This window comes from Populus trichocarpa, chromosome 8, assembly GCF_000002775.5.
Source record: "Populus trichocarpa isolate Nisqually-1 chromosome 8, P.trichocarpa_v4.1, whole genome shotgun sequence".
Taxonomy (NCBI): Eukaryota; Viridiplantae; Streptophyta; class Magnoliopsida; order Malpighiales; family Salicaceae; genus Populus; species Populus trichocarpa.
This window is the reverse complement of record NC_037292.2, coordinates 12,982,441-12,993,513: the sequence shown is the minus strand read 5'-3', so window position 1 is coordinate 12,993,513 and position 11,073 is coordinate 12,982,441. Positions and strand designations below refer to the sequence as shown.

The 11,073-nt window shown below is 35.0% G+C and overlaps 1 protein-coding gene across 1 annotated transcript; it reads left to right on the top strand.

Annotated features, from left to right (window-relative positions):
- The first annotated feature begins 5,878 nt into the window (after window positions 1-5,878).
- LOC7473212 (uncharacterized) lies at window positions 5,879-7,073 on the top strand. The gene is made up of 2 exons (XM_006379943.3): window positions 5,879-6,209; window positions 6,381-7,073. The coding sequence occupies exons 1-2, from the start codon at window positions 6,026-6,028 to the stop codon at window positions 6,836-6,838; spliced, it is 642 nt and encodes a 213-aa protein (XP_006380005.2). The 5' UTR covers window positions 5,879-6,025; the 3' UTR covers window positions 6,839-7,073.
- The last annotated feature ends 4,000 nt before the right edge of the window (window positions 7,074-11,073 follow it).

The window sequence follows — 11,073 nt, the reverse complement described above, 5'->3', positions numbered from 1 at the left end:
ATGTTGAATCTTTAATATACCATTGCATACTAACTCGCTGATAAAGTGAATATTAATGTCAATATGCCGAGATCGCTTTCGAGCTACCGGATTGTGAGCCATGAAAATGGCATTGGCATTATCAAAAAGTAGAGTGAGCCTATCTGGTGGCTGAATCTGTAAGTCCTGAAGAATGTTTAACAACCATTTGACCTCAGCTACAGTGAGGGCTAATGCTCTGTATTCAGATTCTGTAGAAGATCGAGATACAGTAGATTGCTTTTTAGATGTCCAAGAAACTAGATTATCACCAAAAAATATGGCATAACCAAATGTTGATCAACTTGTATATGGACAGCCAGCCCAGTCGGCATATGAAAAAACTGAGATGTTGAAGGTGGTGGATGGAGTGATTTTGAGACCAAAGTGCAGAGTTCCTTTAACATATCCGAGGATCCTTTTTACAGCTTGGAAATGGTGTTCTCTTGGGGCATGTATGAATTGACTTACTGAGTTTACTGCATGTGTTATATGGCCTAGTAATGGTTAGATATTGAAGTGCACCAACTAAGGACCGATAGGTAGTTGGTGAATAAAAAAGATGGCCATCAGTGTTTAAATGATGGGAAACAATCATGGGAGTTCCAACCGGCTTGGAATCAAGGAGGTCAGCTCGAAGTAGAAGATCTCTTGCATATTTTAATTGGCTCAGAAATATCCTAGTTGCAGAATGAGTGACTTCTAGGCCTAAGAAATAATTCAAAGTGCCAAGGTCCTTCGAGAACTCTTGACGTAGCTTGTGAATGAAAGTATCAATGAGAGACACATTCCTGTCTGTGATGATAATATCATTGACATATAATAGTAAGTAAATGATCTCGTGAGCTATTAAGTAAACAAATAAACTGGAATCAGCTTTACTGCAATTAAAGCCAACAGTGAGTAAGAAATGGCTAAACCGATGGAACCATGCTCTTGGTGCTTGTTTTAAACCATAGATTGCCATTTTAAGACTACAAACATGATTTGGATGAGAGGAATCAACATAGCCCGGTGGTTGTTCCATATAAACCTTTTCTTGCAGAAGAACATGCAAGAATGCATTTTTTACGTCAAGTTGACGAATGTTCCAGCCACGAGATACTGCAATAGAGAGAACAATACGAACTGTTGATGCCCGAACAACACTGGACTAAAAGTGTCATTAAAATCAAGGTCATAGAGTTGAGTATAGCCTTTGGCAACAAGGTGTGCTTTAAGCCTATCAATGGAACCATCCAAATGGTATTTGATGCGGAAAACCCATTTGGATCCAACCACATTAGTAGCAGGTGGTCGTAGAACTAGTTCCCATATTTGATTGAGCTTGAGAGCACAGATTTCATCCTCCATGGCAGCAAGCCATTCTAGGAACTTAGCAGCACTCTTGAAACCCTTTGGTTCCTTCATGACTAAAAGAGATGATAATAAAGAAGATGATGGGATCTGACAAACATAACTGTAATGTTTAGATTTGGAGATGCCTGTTTTGCCACGAGTTATCATAGGATGAGAATTCTAATGTGAAGCTGATGATATTGGGATTGCTGGAAGTGGCTCTTCTAGAGGAGTAGAGACATGTGGCATTGAAATTGATGAGCTTGGAGATGGAAGCAATTCCAAAACACATGATTTACACGACATAGACAAAGTTACTGATGGTGAAGATGAACATCTCACAAAAGAGTTAGTACTGGGCATAACAGAATGTGATGAAGTGGGATTATGGAAGGCAATAAAATCTGAGATTGCAGAGGAAGGTTGCATACTAGAAAAAGAAAATGCAAATACATTCTCATCAAACCAAGCATGTCGAGTGCCAAACACTCGATGAGAGACAAGATTAAGACATCAAAATCCTCTATAGGAAGTGTGATAACCAAGAAAAATACAGGGAAGACTTCTTGGTTCAAACTTGTGTTTGGCATAATCTCGCAAGTTCGGAAAACATAAGCATCCAAAAATTCAAAAGGTAGCATAGAAAAGAGACTTACCATACAGAATTTCAAAAGGAGATGTCCCATTCAAGACTAGTGTTGGCAAACGGTTAATAATGAAGATTGTTGTACTAAAGGCTTCAACCCAGAAATGAAGAGGGACAGTGGCATGAAAAAGCATTGTGAGACTTGTTTCTGTGATATGCCTGTGTTTTCTTTCTGCTCTACCATTCTGAGATGGTGTATAGGGACAAGAGAATTGGTGATGAATGCCACATTTAGTGAAATGAGAATGTAAATTCTTACTGATGAATTCCCTGCCCCTATCACTTTGAAAAATTCTTATTTTTGTTGAGAATTGATTCTCAACCAGAGATTGAAAGTTGATAAATGTCTGGTAAAAATTAGTTTTGTGTTTTAATGGATAGAACCAAGTAAAACATGAGTGATCATCGATAAAGATAACATAATATCGATATCCTGAGATGGAAGTTATGGGTGCTGAACCCCATAGATCGCAATGTATGAGACCAAGTATGGTTTCAAAGCAACTGTCACTTGTTGGAAATGGCAGTTTATGGCTTTTAGCCTTTTGACAGCTAACACACAGAGATGGATTCGGCAATATAGAAGTGAGGGACATAGAACCTTGTTTATTAAGAATGGAAATTATTGTGGATAAGACATGTCCTAAATGTGCATGCCAAATTGCAAAGGAATTACAAAATACTTGATTTTGTAATGACAGTAGAGAAGGCTTGGTTTCCACGCTTCAGTACATGAAGACAATCAACACGGTTACCGCTTGCCACCACCTTTTGAGTTTGGAGATTCTGTATGATAAAATCATTGTCAGTAAAAGAGACAGATAAAGGATAATTATTGGTTAGTTTAATTTAGAGAGCATATTTTTTTGTTAAGGTTGGGACGACAAGAACATCATTTAATTGAAGGGTGGGAGTTGGAGAACAAAAACCAGTATATTTTATGGGTAGAGAGGATCCATTACCAACTACAACTTTGTCCTTACCAGTGTAAGGTTCCACCTTATCAAGTTGAGATACATCAGTCGTTATGTGAGCTGATGCACCCGTGTCTGTATACCAATCTGCAGGTTCATTTTTTTTTAGTTTAACGTGGGTGTCCGGGCCAGCTTGCGCGCACCTCGACTAATCCCACGGGCCCTGAAGTTAACGACCATGTAAGCCTCCAGTGACCATCATATGAGCAACCACATGGCTCGAACCTGAGACCACAGAGGGAGCAAACCTCTTGATCCCAAGTTTTTACCACTGGATCACCACCTAGATGGTTCCAATCTGCAGGTTCATTGCTAATGGTATAGTTAGCAAGAGCTTCAACAAGATTAGCATCAGATTTGATGTATCTGCGTTTGCAATCCGTGGCATAGTGTCCTTCCTCACGACATATTTGACATCGAGGAGGACGTTTATACTATTGCTTGCTATGATTTCCTCCCTTTGATGGTCCTCCTTTATATTTGTGTTGATAGTTGTTTGGTCTTCCATATCGGTTTGAAGGTGCAAGAGAGAAATTTGCCATATACGTAGGAACCCCTGTATTATGATCAATAGACTTCGAAAAAAGATCAAAGCTCTCTGCTTTAGGAACAATATCCTTAAAACTTAGGATAGGGTTTAAAGAGAGTTGAGTGATGAGAAAGTTGAAAATTCATGGCCTAAACCACATAGATACCAGTGCACCTTGCCAGTGTCTTCAACTGGACGTCCCATTGCTAATAATTGATCATAATGAGCCTTAAATATTCGAGAGTATTCAGAAATACTACAAGAGCCACGCTTCATGAGATGAAGTTTATCTTTTATTTGAAGTTCGCGGACCTTAGATTTGTGGCTGAAAGTAGTTTTAAGAGAGTTCTAGACATCTCTCGATGTTGTAAGGCAAATGGTAATAAAAAGTGCTTCCTTTATGAGAGAGGAAAGCAAAAGACTCATGACGAGTTGATCAAACTGCTTCCAAAGATTATGGGATGTAGGATCAACGGCAGCAGAAGGCATTGGTGTTGAGCCATCAACAAATTTCATAAAGTTTTGGGCATTGCAGCAAAGGAACCACTTGACTGCGCCAAAGGAGAAAGGGTGGAGGATAGCTTGATAGTAACCATGTGAACCATGGTGTTGAAGGAAAGAGTAGAAGAAGAGTTTTCTGAGGCCATAGGATCGGATGGAGGTTAAACTTATGGCTCTGATACCATGTAAAGGTTTTATAAACCAGTAATTATCAACCACAACAACTGCTTATGTCATTGGAGTTTCATTATATAGAAAAGCTTTACAAAAGTAGAGATAAGGAAATAGTTGTTATAGGCTATACAAGGAATTATATATATATATATATTGTTGTACTCGTATATGCAATTATCTATTTAAGGCCTCGTTTGTTTGACGGAAAGTAGTTTTCTGGAAATCACTTTCCAAACTTTCCCGTGTTTATTTGTTATCAGAAAAATTGGTCAACGGAAAACACTTTCCAATCAAATAAAAATTTGGCTTGGTTTTCAGGAAAGTATTTTTCTTTTATTTTGGACGGAAAACACTTTCCAGAAGTTGTGAGAAATTTAGAAATATCATATAATTTGTTGATTATAACAAATTTGATCATCAAACTTTTGATTGCTATATATTTTGTTTTGAATTCTTTTTTTTTCCAATTTCACCTCTTAGAATTTGATTTAATTTGATTTTTATATTAATTTTGGTCTTTATTTTTATGATTGTTATTTGCTTTTCTCTTATTATTTTTTTAATTGAAATTTTTTATCTATCAAATTTGATCCTCATGCTTTTGATTGTTACTTATTTTATTTAAAATAATTTTTGAAATTATAATTATAATTATTTTAATTTCATCATCTTTAATTTTTTTTTAAATGTTAGATTCGATCTCTATTATTTTGATTGTTTATTATTTTAATAAACTTAAAAAATATTAATAAGTTATTTTACAGCTCATTTTCTATGACATAACCAAATACTGAAAAATATTTTTCAACTTATTTTGCATGATATTACCAATCATCAAAAAATAATTTACTTTTCAAGGAAACCACTTTAAAAAAAAAAATATTTTTCAGCAAATGAACGAGACTTAAGTGAGAATAACGATAAAATCAGTGGTAAGAGCTCATTGTGTAAACTGTAGCTAATAATAATTGTGTATTTTAGTAGTGTCTAAATGGTTTTATACAAATATTTTTGTACGTAAAATGCATTAATTTAATTATTTTTATATTAAAAAAAATAATCGAATTTCTTAACTAAATGCTCTTTGAAAATAATTTTTGAACCCAGCCTAAATGTAACGACTCCGGCTTCGTTCTTCTTTTCTCTATTTATAAAAAGAAAAGAGTCCGGCCTAATACTTGGAAACATTGCTATTAATGATGCAAATAGATTCGTATTTATATATCTATTTTCTTAAGTTTTACAATTCTTTGAATAGTTTAGAATCCAACATTTACAAGGAAAAAAATCAAAATTACAAATAGAAAACATAATATAAAATCTAAAAATAAAAAAAATATTTAAAACAGTATATTTCAAAACCTAATTTAAGGATTTTTCAAAACTCATGGTATTTTTATACTAAATTTCTGATACAATACAAATACGTTTTTTCTTAGAGCTTAACTTATTAATCATCCATTTAGAAATGTGTTAAAGGTTAGATTTAAGGTGTATTTTATTTTAAAAAATATTTTTAACAAGCCCGTTATAGACCGACGACAAGGAGTCAAAAAGTCTATGGTTTGAAGTTATTTAACTTTACTCTTTATCCCAGATTGTGGACTCTCAAGGAATCTTAACTGACGTAAGCTGAGCCCCACACTCAAGTTTCACCCTCCCTGAGCAAGGAACCATTTCTATAAATACGGGAAGAAGAGTACCATAGTTAGGCTTGAAGAGGCAGCTCTAAGGCAACTAGCTTAGGATCTTCCTTCAACCTCTTAGCTTCTCAAAACTAGCTAGCTCTCTCTCCCTCCTTCTCTCACTAGATCGACTGGACCCCATTTCTCTTATTACTCAAGTATGGTCGGACCTTCACTTGACACCACCAAGCTTCACCTCAAAGCCCCCTCCTCTGCCCCTGCCACCATCAAGTTCCTCTGCAGTTATGGTGGCAAGATCATCCCCCGTTTTCCCGATGGTAAACTCCGTTATCAAGGTGGCGAGACCCGTGTCATCGGCGTCGACCGTTCCATCTCCTTTGCTGGTCAGTGTTTTCTATATGAATTTCCACCATCTCCCCTTTCCTTTACTTTTGGTAATTCATTTTTTAGCTTTACCTGTATCAAATGTTATGCTTTTGTTATGTATGTGTGTGGATAAATGATGATGGAGTAAGTGATATGGGGTGGAATATTTTTGCATGTGTGGCATACAGAGTTATTGTTGAAGCTTGGAGAGTTGTGTGGCACATCAGTGAGTCTCCGTTGTCAGTTGCCAAAAGAAGATCTAGACGCTCTGGTATCGATCACCTCGGATGAGGATCTAGCAAATCTCATCGAGGAATACGATCGAGCAGGAGCAGCAACCCCGACTGCATCTTTAAAGATCAGGGCCTTCCTTTCGCTCCCGAAAAAAATATATTCTTCCTCTTCCAAATCATCCTCATCCTCCTCCTCCTCCTCCTCCCCCTCCTCACCCTCTAATAGCTATGGTGGTGCCACCATTGCTTCAACTTCTACCACTCCAAGGTGCTACTATCATCAGATGTCGAAGCCAGTAGCGTTTTCTTCAAAGAAGAAGACTCCTCCGCCTCCTCAGTATCAATATGGTTACCATGCTCATGGGAATCCTGGCCATATCTACCTTGTTCACAACGGGAATCATTGGCAATAACTGCAGACTCAATTGAACTGAGACCGGACATATTTGGCATATATAAATGGAAAGAACAACGTATAATATAACTAAAGAAAAATAGAATTGGAAAGGGGAATACTGGAGCTTGCAGTAGCTAAGATGATCATGAGATATATGTATTTGGTGACTGTAAATCGTTAAGAAGGGATTGCTTTTTTTGGTCCTGAAAATGAATGAATTTCCAGTCCAATGTTTTCATTTGGGTTCAAAAGTTTTGTGATGGTGGGTTTTGGATCATCTTTTCCAGTACTACTGTGCATAACAGCTCTTTCTTTCGTTCCTTGCCAATTCCATTGCCATTCGCGTCCAGTAGATGCCTTATGTTGTTTGCAAGATCCTTCCTAGTTGCGTTGGGTGCCGAGCTCTCCTCCTTATCCATTATTTTTCTCGTGGCTTGATATTAACGTGCCCATCACCCATCATTTATGTGTTGCTGCGTTATCGATCTGTATCGTCTTCCCTAGTTCGCTTTTCATAGTTCCCGTTGCAAACAGTTTCCTTCTCTGTTCTATTTTTTGGCGTGTGTGTCATGGTTCGTGTCTGTTTTCAATACTTTACTCTCTTTTTTTTTTTTTCTGATTTGTTATTGATTTTTACTTAGTTTTCTAATCATTCTGTCGATCATTTTGAATTGCAGGTTGAACACGAGGAGCTTAAAGGAACAAACTTCCAAGATGACAAAAAAACATTTTAATGAAGGAATCCATATGGTGCGCAATCGGCAAGTGTAAGTTCTTGGGCGGTTTTTTTTTTTTTTTTTTTTTTCAATTCTCACACCCTCTCATGATTCCAATGTGATAATATCAAAAATTAAAAAAAAAAACATTTTCATACCCTTCAAGTTAAAAATCACTTTTGAAATTTTAATTCTGATAATATATTCCTGGAAGACAGCACTCTTCATTTTGCTACTCCATTAAATAATCTTTCACTTATGATTTAGTCAATTCCCTAATTGAACATTTGGCTCCTCCGAGGTCGATTTTCCAAGCAATACAGAGAATTTAGTCATTCCCTGGTTGAAGATAGTCAAATCCCTATTTTACGTGCTTAGTTAGCACTCTGAGCAAGTAATCATCACCTCAAATTTCAACATCATTATCTTTCCGACTTCATATTTTAGAAGCTGCAGCAAGTATATGACATTTAATCCCTTGTTTTCTTGCATAAATGGTTTTCTTCCACTTTGTGATAGAGACTGACACTGGTGATAGTGAATCATGCATGGGTCATAGATAACTGACCAGATACAACTATGGAGTAATAATCCAAAGTTGAGATCGAAAGAAATTTGAATTTTTTTTATTTTTTATTTTAAACTATATTTTTTTTTATTTTCAGGTGTATACATTTTAAAATAAAAAACATACCGCTCTGACGCTGGAATGGAAAAGGTTGAACATTGGGGAGAGCTGCGAGAGTGTCCCTTGCCATGGCGATGACAGCTTATAAACATATTAAATGGAAACCATATACAACATTAAACAAGTGATAATTTAAAAATATTATTCGGAAGGCACAAATTAAGAGACCCTTGTCGAGCTAATGATTTTATTCCAAGAAAATAGTTTTCTTTTTTTAAAGAAAAATAACTTCAGCAGAGATTTTTTTTCTTTTCAAACCAGCATAGTTGAATTAAAAAAAAAATGCAGAGTTTAGATAATTAAGAATTTATTATCAACAACACAAGAAATTAAAAAATAAATAAACATTTGCGTTACTAGTAATAAAGCAACCTTTTAAATTTATTAAGGTTTATGCTATTTCTAGTAAATATTAATTGAACTATTCATTCAAATTGAATTGTTTTTTATTTTCTGAAATGTACTAATTTGCAAAAGAAATTCCTGATATTAAAAGAAGAAGAGCACTCACAAGAAAGGATCTCCACACACTTAGCATTCAAAGGAAGATTCTTATAGCATAGATTGATTGGAGATGCTCTCTCTAATCCTGTGAACCAAGCAAAAGAGTTGAAGGGGAGTCCCCACCACCATGTGCAATCCTTTCCTTTCCTTCCTTTTCCAAATGATCAAATCAGACGCCGTTGTCACTGTCACCACCCAGACCAAGAGCTAGGAGTCGTTTTCAAAAGAACGAAAGGACCAGCACCACCATATCCCCATAAGAACTTAAAGGACTGGCTATCTCAAGGATCCCACAAAGTCAATAATCCGCGCTTGTGAGACTGTAAGGAACATGGGAATGCAGTAGGAAGATTTGAAACTAACGACGACGGGCTTGGATTACTGGTGGCCTACCCTTGCTTAGGAGAGCGAGCAAGATGAACAATATGATCTACAGCGAAGAGATAACAGAACAGAGAGGCGGGAGAGGTAGGAAGCTAGAAGACTGTTTTTGGGTCAATGCTTGCAGGGTTCTTCTACCTATGGTTAATTTCATGTTCAAAACATTCCTTTACTCTTATTAATCTTATTATTCTATGTATTTTTATCTTTTTTTTTTTATTATTATTAACATGAGTGCCCGGGTCAATTTGTACGTACCTCGACTAATCCTACAAGCTCTAAAGTATGGGTGCTCATTTTCGGTTCGATTCGGTTTTTATAAAAAAAAAAAAATTAAAAACCGAAACCGGTTCAAACCGACCGGTTTCGGTTCGGTTAGGTTCGGTTTTTTTAGAAAAAAACTGGTTCAAAATGGTTTGGCTCAGTTTTTTTCCGGTTTAGGTTCGGTTCGGTTTTTTTAGTTTCAGGCTTATAAAACCGAACCGAACCGGTCAGTTTTTTTAAAATTTTAATCAGTTTAATCGGTTTTTTTTCATGGTTCAGTTTTCTCGGTTTAATTGGTTTTTTGATTTTTTTGCTCACCCCTACTCTGAAATTAACGATTATATAAGCCTCCAGTAGCTCTGAAATTTATGGGACTCAAACTAGTGATCTCTAAAATACAAATCTAGAATCTAATCAGTTGAGTTACACATATTTTTATTATTCTATGTATTTTTTATATTCGTTAGCTTGCGAGTTGCGTGTTAAATGTTATTTTTCATGTATAAAGAATTTGATATGTGTGAAATCTAATAAAATATTTAATGAAAAAATTAAATGAATCCAATAAAAACTAGAAAATGAAAATAAAAGAATATAAATAAAGTGTGTTTTTTTAAATATATTACGATTTTAATTGAAGATTAAATAAAAATTATAAAAAGCGAGGAGAGAAATTAATTTGTTCCACAGTCATTTGTATTTATTTTAAGAATTTATATATTATGATTTTTCTTTTTTGAAAGATGGTATGATTTGAATTTGTAACACAATAAAATTAATTAAAAAGAAAAACAATGCAGCAAAAATTTGTAGCATATATATAAGTTACCAAAAGAGAAAAAAACGACGGCAAAAATAAAGTATTTTTTTTTCATTTTTATTGTATTTTCAATACAAATTATTCTATATTACAAAAAAAAAAAAAAAGTATTTTGGCAGTTAGCATTATTTATTTTTTCACCTTTTCTATTCTTTATCGTATTTCTAATTCAAAATCAAGTATACAGAGACCCAACAACATTAATCCTTCTACAATTTATCACAGAAGTGTTACTGCACGCTTCTACAATTTACCCTTTTTATTTCTGAGTACAATTATCTTCCGCTCACCAAACTAAATCCCTGTGATCGAACTTGAGACACGAGGGAGTAAACCCTAGATGAATACTAAAATCTTCATCTAGGATATTGGTTAATGTGGATTAGAGGATATTGGTTTACTAAAACCTTATAAATCAATTCTCACGATATGATTTATAAGGTTAATGTGGATTAGAGGATATTGGTTTACTAAAATATTCGGAAACTAAATTGAAAGCATATTTTTGTGAAAAATCGTTTTAGGGTTGGCAACAACCATTTCATTTATTCAATCGTGGTTAGGCATTATTTTTTAAAAAAAAAAAATTGATTCCAAGGGCTATAAAAAAATAATAAAGGTTCTATAGGAACATAACTTCAACACACTAACAAAACCAGCAAAAGGTCTTCGGAATTCTCAAAATTTGGACTTGGCATGCATTTAAAAGGGGAAATGCTTACATTCAAATATTATATCAGCCTTTAACTTGGATTCTTCCCGTGATGGATTTGAAGAAGAGGGGGGAAATCAACGAAAATTAATTTACTTGATACTCAAATATGTGCAAGTAAATCAATATCGTGAGATGATTATACATTTAAAAGACTTATAAGCCC

What these genes read in the sequence shown, in the direction of transcription:
- LOC7473212 (XM_006379943.3), top strand. Translation starts at nt 6,026, where the DNA reads ATGGTCGGACCTTCACTTGACACCACCAAGCTTCACCTCAAAGCCCCC. An exon ending in CCGTTCCATCTCCTTTGCTG is followed by an intron (nt 6,210 to 6,380) that starts GTCAGTGTTTTC and finishes TGTGGCATACAG; the next exon opens with AGTTATTGTTGAAGCTTGGA.